The sequence below is a fragment of the Hippoglossus stenolepis genome, chromosome 23 (assembly GCF_022539355.2).
Source record: "Hippoglossus stenolepis isolate QCI-W04-F060 chromosome 23, HSTE1.2, whole genome shotgun sequence".
Lineage (NCBI taxonomy): Eukaryota > Metazoa > Chordata > Actinopteri > Pleuronectiformes > Pleuronectidae > Hippoglossus > Hippoglossus stenolepis.
In genome coordinates this window covers 2,303,340-2,313,634 of record NC_061505.1, presented here as the reverse complement: position 1 = coordinate 2,313,634, position 10,295 = coordinate 2,303,340, and the positions used below count along the sequence as shown (strand labels likewise).

At 47.3% G+C, this 10,295-nt stretch overlaps 1 protein-coding gene across 1 annotated transcript in view; it reads right to left on the bottom strand.

The window, feature by feature from the left end:
• nhsl2 (NHS-like 2) overlaps positions 1-4,287 on the bottom strand; it is a 74,445-nt gene extending 70,158 nt beyond the window's left edge. Inside the window, exon 1 of the mRNA XM_035149014.2 lies at positions 3,981-4,287. Within this exon, the coding sequence (XP_035004905.2) occupies positions 3,981-4,287 (307 nt within the window). The remainder of the gene's footprint in view (positions 1-3,980) is intronic.
• Positions 4,288-10,295: the final 6,008 nt, after the last annotated feature.

Below are 10,295 nucleotides of genomic sequence, written 5' to 3'. Positions count from 1 at the left end.
AGTGAGAGAGAGAGAGAGAGAGAGAGAGAGACGATAGGGAGTAAAAGCTGTTTCTTTTCTCATCAAACCGTTAGATTGTCATAACTTTGGAAGGAAATGAGTCGAAAGAAAGTGACAGGCGATCCCGACCGTCGACCGCCTGCAGCACAGGCACAAAGCGTAACGCACTGAACTCTGGACGTTCTACGTGAAATCGTAAAATGTTTGACATCTTTCCAAACTTTTTCCAACCAGCTCCCTCGTAAAAATCTCTGGAAAATGAGGAGTCGCACACGTAGAAGACGCAGACGAAGACGTCAACTTAGAAAGACGACGACATTCGAGACATTCGGTGATAAGGGCCGACGCTGGTGACCTTCGCCTGAACGTTCCCCACATGTTCCTGTCGTTGCTAACGAGTCTGACCCGGACAATCTCCTGCTGCTTCTTCACATGTGCCTGAAAAACTCATATCACCAATTCCACTAAACCTCAAAAGAGAGAGAGAGACTTACGTTGGGATGTTTGTTCAGCAATACAGCCACTAGAGGGCAGCGCGGAGAGCGTTTTCTGACAACAACAAACATGGCGACGGTGGAGAAGGCAAAAGTCTCTCGTCAAAAAGTTACACCCTCCGTTGCATCCGTATCCGTAAGCTTTCAGAAGAAATGGCTCCATTTCCGTATCTAACGTTGCACATAAATGAGGCTTTAGGGCAAATACCTGCTGCGATATCAACGACTGGGATTTGTCCAAAGGAGAAAAGTGTTTTTAATTACATTTTTTATTCTGTCTGTTGATTCCGCGCAGATTTACGCTTTAAAACAAACTCACCATCTACGACTGTGACGGTCAAAACGAGCGGGAAACATTTTAGTTTCAGGAAACTTCAGCAAAATCAGCCTGTAAAATCTGTTGTGGGTCAACGGAAGAATGTGGTTTCTCACAGAACTGAGTTGGAAACAGGCACCAAAAGAAAAACACAAGACTCTGGTTCCTGTTCACATACTTGGGAACTGAAGCATGTGAATCTGAGCGGGCACGACAGAGCGAGAGCGGCAGGAAACGGAGCGAGTGAGAGCTGCAGAGGACAAATTCCTCCGGTCCAGGTCGTCCTGAGCGACGGCTTCCAGTCGACACACACTCGTGATATCGAGCTTTCCAACGCCCGCTTCCTGTATCGGTGTGACTCTTCCCCCCTCGGCCCCAGGAAGAGGAAACCAGCTCGGATCCCGCTCCTGTACAAACTCTGAACCGGGTGGAGAAGAAAGCCCCTCACGCAGGAGCTGGAACACGTGGTTCAACGCGACATTATGCAACTCGGACCGAGTTCGGCTTTTGTTGGCAGGTGGACGGGGGGGGATTGTCAGCGGCTGTTTCTGGAGGAGAAGCTCACGTCCTCGAGTGAGGGAGGAGAACCCAGGTTCTTCTCATCCTCACAAATCTGAGCCGCCCGAGACTCACTGAGTTTTAACCATCGCGGCGGGAAGTCGGTTTCAACTCGTCCAATCAGCTTCATTCAAATAACATCCAATTTCAGCTGGTGTGGAGGGATGGAGGGATGGATGGAGGGATGGATGGATGGATGGATGGATGGATGGATGGATGGATGGATGGATGGATGGATGGATGGAGGGATGGATGGATGGACAAAATAAAAACCACAACGTGACCACGAGGATCCACAGAACTACACAGACACGTGAAATTAATACAAAGACACGACACAAAACACAAAGAGACACAAAAGTACACAGGGACGATTATAATCCACACAAACCACGAGGAGACATGAAAATACAGAGACACAAAACAGATACACAAAAACGATTGTAAAGAGACACAAACAACAACAGAGGGATGCAAAACTACACAGAGACATTGCAATAAGACCAAAAATGACAAAAGGGGACAACAAAAGACACAAAACAGTTGTAGCTGCGCTGTCGTCGTGTGTTTCTTCCCATCATGTTAAATTGAGGGAAGACGTTAAACTCCTCTTCATCAACACACATGACAACGTGCATTGTGTTAATAAATGTGAGTCAGTGAAGATGAACTCGAGCGAAAGGAGGAAGAACCCAAACGTTTTTCTTTTGGGTGGAAAGTAGATCAATGTTTTCCATCCTCGCTGAGACAGTAGGAGGCGAGAAACACGGGGAGAGGCGGTGGAGCGAGGAAGATGAGGAGAGATGAAGGCTCAGGCCGGATCTATTGATTATTGAGCCGTGTGCTGCTGCTGCTGCTGCTGCTGCTGCTGCCCACATGTTAGAGATACACAGAGCCCACACACAACTCAGAGGACGAGGGAGAAATCAACACGTGTACAGTGATGAGTCTTTCACACACACATGCAGAAACACACACACGTGCAGAAACACACACATATGCAGAAACACACACACAGAAACACACACACACGCAGAAACACACACACAGGCCGACACAAGGGTGCGTTCGCTCTTAAAAAGTAAAGTAAACTCAACGCTGCTTTTTTGTTTTATGCTTCATCCTCGTCTCTCTCCAGCTCTACATCTGGTCTGTGTTTAGAGGGACTCTCTCTCTTATCATTCTGTACGTGCTCACACACACACACACTCTCACACACACTCTCACACTCACACACACACACACACACACACACACGTTGCCGACAGCCTTGTAAACTCACGGACGGCTTACTTTACTCATACGTGCTCACTCTTGAGTTGTAACGCAAACACAGAGCGAAACCGTGAGCGGCAAAGTTTGTGCAAAGTTTGCAATAGGGGGGAAAAAACAGGTTGGCGAGGAAAAATCTCCCATCATGCATCTGGGCTTCATGAGGGTGAAAGGTCGAGCTGAACCACAGTAGCTTCCCCTGCAGGTGACAGAGGAGCAGGGCGAGTGTTAAACTGAGGATCGATATTGATCTGCATTGTTCCGCAGGCTAACGTAACGTATCACAAGCTAATTTTAGATTATTGATTGTTATCGTGAGTCGTCGGAGTCGTTTCAAAGATCGAAACCATCAAGCTACCGTCAAACTGTTTCTCTGGGAAGTTAAGGGCCGGGAGCTGTTTGAGATAATGAGGGAAAAGTTTTTTAAAAAATGGTTTTAAAAGTTTTCATCTAATCTCAACATTTGAAATTGGTTTCGATCCACACTGAGTTTAGACCAGCAGGTTTGAGTTAGTTTCATAAACTGTTGGACGTAGACTCCGGGTCCAGAAAGTGATGCCAATGTGGAAATACCTGAAACCTGCATACTCTCACATGACCAGCAGAGGGCGACTTCCTATAGAATGTCTCAATCTCTAGTTTCAAGGTGAGAAGACAATCCCAAAAAATGTTGCACTGTATTTAACATGACGTCCAACTCTGACTGACTCCAGCGTTTCCTCATCATCAGTGTTGATGTGCACGAGTTTCCACGTCAAACTTTCCTCCAAGTGACACCAGCATCATCCTGAATCTGACCTGCTGTCACTCACAGTCGGAGCCAGGAGGCCACCAGAGGTCAAAGGAAGAGGAGACAGGTGGAGACTGGGACTGCTGCCTTCAGGGACATCCTGTAAACCTGCACACCCTCGACCTCAAGGCACAGAAAGTCACTGGAGCAAGAAGTGGTTTTAAATCCAGGTGTTTATGCACAATTCTCACTTTTCCCAGCAGAAATTATAATTTAGAATAATTTTCTGCACAATTCAAAGTAAATCCTGATGTTTCCTGCATCAACTGAAGCCTCACACACGCAAGCCATCCCATAATAAACTCCCTTATTAAGCTTGAGTTGGCCCGTGGCCCCCCAGTGGCCCCCCGGTGGCCCCAAGGTGCGTCCTGAACCAAAACCTCCAAACCAAACCACAAATCTCTGCAGAAACCAAGCAGCAATTTCAGCCCAAACTTTGACACCAGTCCCTCGACTCCACGGGGACAGAACCAGAACCTGCTCCAGCTCCGCTCCTGCGACCAGCACTGTGCGTAAAGTGGCCCCAGGTGAGTGTTCGATTCCCTCTTACCTCTCGGCGGAGGCTTGCTGAGCAGCTCCGCGACGCTCCTCTGCAGCCGGACCAGCCTGCCCTCCAGCGCGCCGGACCGGTGGCACACGGACACCAGCTCCCCCTCCAGCTCCTCCAGGATGCTCACCGAGTGCCGGGACAGGTCGGACAGCTGCCGCAGCACCGAGCACAGGGAGAAGCCGACCACGTCCGCCAGGTCCCCGAAAACCTCCGGCGGCTGCCGCGGACGCGCCTCCCGCAGCCGCAGCCCTCCGCGGCCGGGCTTGCACACATCTTTGGGAAGTGTCGTCCTCTTGCAGAAAGGCATCGTCCCCCCACCCCACCCACCCCAGACAGAAACACAAGGTAACAAACTGAGTGTGGAGGAGCCAAGTTAGACCCCGGAGCTGCCGCTGCCTCCGCCGGGCGCACGGACGCAGGCCACGGATCCTGCGGGAGGAGAAACTCGGCTCCGCTGGGAGACGCTCGGTGCGAGTTGCGCGTCGTGCGCCCTCATTGTTTTTGAGCTTTTCTGTGTTTTCTGCGCGGAGGAGAGACTCAGCTGCTGCGGTCACACCGACCACACTCACACACTGAGGTCCGGTTCCAACTCTTCACAATCAAAGTCTGTGTTTACAGCCTTCAGTGAACTACCTGTGTCACTGAGGATTAGAGTTCCTCTGATAAACACTGACACAGCCAATAAACTTAGAGACAATACAGAGAAACTTTACCAGATTCTAAACGCAGCTGCACTTAAAATACATTTAAAGGCTTTATTTTATATGTTTATTTGTATAAACATACATATGTTAAGATGTTTATACTTAAAACAGATTTAAACTGACTTCTTTGACTTTATAAGTTAAGATTTGGGCTTTATTCTATATGTATATTCTATGTTTTTCTTTTATCAAATTATACATTAATACTATATGTTTATGTTTTCTAGCTAAATTCATAACATCCACATCAGCCATATAATGTCTCCCCCATCATGTGTCAGGTCCTGACTCACATTATATCTGTTCTTTTACTTTTATTTCATTTTGGTGTATTTGTGTTTTTCAGAACTGTCCTCACAGCCCCCTCATAACTTATTGTGCTTTTATTTTGAAGCTCCAAAGACCAAACTTACACCTAGTTCTCCTCCAGCTTGACGCAGTGCAACAGTCTGGTGTTTCCCCGAGAAGAGGAGGAAACCTGTCTGGAGGAAGAGGAGAAGAAGAAGAAGAAGAGGAAGAGGAAGGATGCTGATGAACTGTCCATAATGGACACGACAGGTGAGACAACACGGAGACATTGAGGAGACATCACAGGGCTGAAACAGATGTTATGTCAGAACCTAGAAATAATTAACGATAAATAAAAGTAAATCAAATTAAATACTTTCCTGATTAGGGATGTTGAAGCTGGTTAAAGAAACAGAAACATTACATTACATGACATACATTTAACTTAAGTACGAGTTCAAATGAATAGAGACAAATTTACTCAAGAGTAAAACTTCTACTTGAGTAAAAGTAAGTAAGTACTTGCTTTTAAATATACTTAAAGTAATGAAAGTTAAAGTACTTGGTAAGCAAATTAAAAGTTAATCTACCGAGGTGCCGTAATGAAGTAAATGTTCTTTGTTACATCAAAAATCAATGATAAATCATCAATGAACTGAACCAACAACTCGTTTCTCTGCTGAATCCACGACTGAAGTAAATCACCGACTTGACCCCAACGTTTCCCTCCAGTCGTTATTTCCACGTGACACCGGTTTCCCACGAGCGTGACCCGAGGTCAGAGCGACCCCAGCAGCCGTCAGAGCGGATTACTCATCAGCTTCATTACATAACCGCAGTCACAAGATCCTCATTAGATTTCACTCGGAGGAACTGGAGTCACTTTCTGCTTTTCCTGCTTTTCCTCCTGGTCCCTGAACACGTCCCCGGTCCAAGCCAAATCTCTGGTGAACCGACATGACCAGCGTCTCCCTGTGTTTTCTTTCCTCCCCACAAAGTGACAGCAAGTGCACAGTGAGGAGAAGTGTCCCACCGCAGAGGTTCCTCCTCCAGGAGGCTCTCAGGGGACAGGACGTGGCCCCTGGGCTCCGAGGACCAGGGCGGAGGAGACGCTCTGTGCTCCCTCTCATGGGAGATGACCCACAAATTCAAATTTTAATCAAAAAATGACATGTGAAGGATCCAATACTAATTTTGAATGATTTAACATTTGTTTTAAAATCTCTCTCCTCTCTGTTTTAAGCTGTTTTCAAACCTAAGCTGTGAAAATGTTGTCAATCGTCAACATGCCACATTTTCTCTCCTCTGACTGTTTTCATCTGAATAATTAGAAGAGTCCCGACAAAGTTAAACAATTTCCAACGTTTAATGAGAACAAGACAAATATTGAGGAGAATTCTCGGGAGAAATAAACAATTCTATGTTGCAATCTTGTGCGTTTTTCATCCTCCACCCCCACAACAAGGGAATTAACATTTAATATGTATATGGTATCGAGGATTTAACGTCGAGGAGAGCGATCACTTTATCATCCGAGGGGTAAATCTTCACCGTGATTTAATTTGATTGAGCCTTTGAATCTCTCGACAAACTATGGTTCAGGCCTCTGCAACACTTTGCCTTCCAGGACCCTCCACTTTCTGCAGAACCCAGTGGAACTCCCCGTTCCTCCTCTCGAGGCTCGTGAACGTAACCCTCCTCCTTCTCCCCGAAACCAGCCCCAAAAACAGCACATCTGGTCCTCGGAGCGCCCCCGGGCCCCTTCAGCAGCCCCTCCCAGACGTGAACTTGGCTTACCTAAATGTTTTTGTTCATGCAGTCTGAGTCTGTCGTACGGAGAGGGGGTGGGGGTGGGGGGAGAGAGAGAGAGAGAGAGAGAGAGAGAGAGAGAGAGAGAGAGAGAGAGAGGGAGAGAGAGAGAGAGAGAGAGAGAGAGAGAGAGAAGGAGAGAGAGAGAGAGAGAGAGAGAGAGGGAGAGAGAGAGAGAGAGAGAGAGAGAGAGAGAGAGAGAGAGAGAGAGAGAGAGAGAGAGAGAGAGAGAGAGAGAGAGAGAGAAAGAGAGAGAGAGAGAGAGAGAGAGAGGGAGAGAGAGAGAGAGAGAGAGAGAGAGAGAGAGAGAGAGAGAGAAGGAATTTCAACATAAACGGCCTTTTATTGACACTATTGAATACATCAACATGATGTGGGGAGATTGTGTGTGTGTGTGTGTGTGAGAGAGGGTGTGCCGTGTGTGTGTGTGTGTGTGTGTGTGTGTGTGTGTGTGTGTGTGTGTGTGTGTGTGTGTGTGTGTGTGTAAGAAGAAGACATGTGAAAGAGGAGAAGAAGGAGGATGGGAGCGGCCACATTACATCATCCACACACTCACCACGGCCTCAACACTCATCATATCAGCATTGTTACTCCGCCCAATCAGTTGCCACGACAACCCCAGGTGTCAATTAATCAATCAACCAACCAGCTGGTCACATGGAATCGACCGATTGGTTTAAACCGGGCGTGGAAACCCACCGGGTTCTCCGACGGGCGACCTTGACTGTCGAGGAGCCGGTCGACCAACCAGCCGACAAGCAGTCAATCACATGGAAGCAATTGATTAGAAACAGCTGTCCCCCCTTCCTCCCCCTCGGATGACTGACTTCATTGTTTCAGCAGCTCACTCCACTTCCCTCGCCGAGTTCACCTCCATCACTTCGTCCACTTGGATTTGCTTCCTCGCTCCGTCTCGCCTTCGCTTCCTCGCTGTCGCTCTGCAGACGCCTCAGTCAGCTGATCTGGTTTGTCTCACACACCCAGTTCGGTTCGTGGTCTCGTCCACTGGGACTCACCCCGGGGATTAGATCCTTCAGTGATTCACAAGACTAGAATCACTTAAGCATCAATATATCCCATGATTCATTGCAAGCGCTCAGCTTAACAGCTAACGAGGACGAGGCCCCTGAGATACAGCTCTAATGAGGAGGAGCAGGGGGTGGAGCCTAAGACACTGCACGCCCACCTACACCTGCCACCTGCACCCATTGGACGGTCCTAGCTGTCAATCACACTGTGGTATTTACTAAATGAACATCAGCTGTATTGAAGAAGACTTGAAACTGGAGATTGAGACATTAAATCTTTAGGACAATGTTAGTGACGTTATAAATCAAGAGAGAAGAAGAGTAATTTTCTCATAGACCCAGTAGAGTCGCCCTCTGCTGGTCAGAGAGAGAATACAGGCTTCAGCCACTTCTGTATTGGCTTCACTTCTCTTCTACATCAGTCTATGATTCAACCACTTAAATGAAACACCAAATAAAGTGGTTAAGATGTTCAAAGTTGCTGTGACCTTTGACCTCTGCATGACTCCGGGCTGCAGCGTGAACACACGTGTTTGTGAAGGTAACACACGGTGAAATGAAAACACTTCAAGGTTTTGTGGTTTATTAACAAATCAAACGTGGCAGCGTAGTCCCCATTTTTTTATCGGCCTGGGACCAGTTCTTGTAAACAAATAAGTGAACACACACACACACACACACACACACAGTCTTTGAACAGTGGAAATATGAGACTCACCAGACGCATGCTTTGCTCCGGTCCTGCTCTGCATCCCCTTGTGAGCGGAGCAACAATCACATTTGATTCAGACACACACACACACAGACACACACACTGCACAGTCACACTGAGGCTTTGAAGTGCATTTGGCTCGTTGGTGAGAAAAGCAAAAGAAATGTGAGCTGCAGAAAACAAACGTGTTGAATTATCTTACAGAGGAGGCAGCGCACACAGAGAAACACAACAGGCCTTCGGTCTTTAGAAATCTAATATATTCATATTTATTATTATTATTATTCCTCCTGCATCAGTTGTGTGCACGTTGCAAGAAGCTTATCAGCAGGTGATAAGTCTGAAAACATCTCTGGAATAATCCTGAGTTAAACGTGTGGAGAAAGTCCAAACGTCTCCTTTGTCTTTTATGTTCACTAACACAGTCTTTCCTCTCCCATCCTGTTTGTGGTATAAACTGTTTATAAAAAAAGACATGGACTCCGGGTCCAGAATGTGAAGCCAATGCAGAAGTTCCTGAAACCTGTATTCTCTCAAATGACCAGCAGGGGGCGACGCCACAGGTTGTTTCTATAGAAGTCAATTAGAAAATGACTCTACTTCTCACTTTAAACGTCAGTAACATTTTCCTCAGGAGTTTATGTCTCAATCTCTAGTTTCAAGTCTTTTTTCAATACATCACGATGTTCATTTAGTAGATTATGATCCATTCAGAGTCAAATAGACCATAAAGCTCTGTATGCATTGGATACTGCGTGATTGACAGCTAGTACCGTCCAATGGGTGCAGCGTCCTTGAGCTCTCGGTCAGGCTCCACCCCCCCACTCCTCCAAATATGGATACTTCTGGTTCCAAAAAACAGAAATGCCGAACTTGAGGCTTCCAAACGGCAGCTCACAACGACCTTCAGTGTCCTTGAACAGCGCTGGTGAGTCGAGGGTCGAACTCAAGACGACCACAAACTGTATTTTACACATTTTTTAAAGCCTGAACTTTTCCCTCCTCGTTTTAAGAAGCTGCAGATTCACCGTCCTCGCTGCCACAGATGATGGATCACTGCACTGTTCAGTGTGTCAGAGAGCAGACGGTCATGGGAGCGAGCCGTGCCCCCTCCACACACACACACACACACAGACAGACACACAATCGTGCTGCGTGTGTGTGTTGTTGTAGCATGGGTCATGTGCTGCAGAGGCGTGGTTGGAAATGGAAGTCACGAGTTCTGGTCGTGTCGATCTCTTGCTCTTTTTATGTAAACGCACACAGTCACAGGAGAAGATGAAGGCCAGGAGAGGAGACAACACACACACACACACACACACACACAGACACACACTGAGGTGGCGAGTGCCAGGCCAGGTTTCCGCAGCGCAGAGCAGGCTGGATCTCAGCAGTCACCATATGGACTGGTACTGGAGTCGGAACACAGATGAAGGGATGCATGGATGGAGGGATAACGGGTGGATGAAAGGGAAGGATGGAGGGATGAAGGGAATCAGCACATGTAGGGAAAGGAGACGGGATGAAGGGAAAGCAGGCAGGAGAGAGAAAATTATAGAGTGGTGTGAGGAAGGATGGAGGATATTAAGAGAAAGAGGGAATATTTAAAAAAGAAGTGATTAGGTGGGAGAGGAAATATAAAAGCAATTTGAGAAAGATGGGAGGAATAACAAGGAAAGGGAGGAGGAGAGTGGAAAAAGGGAAAGACAACAGATGGATGGTGCATGGTGGGATGGAGGGAGGGAGGAGGGGCTGACTCCAGGAGAAGGATGGA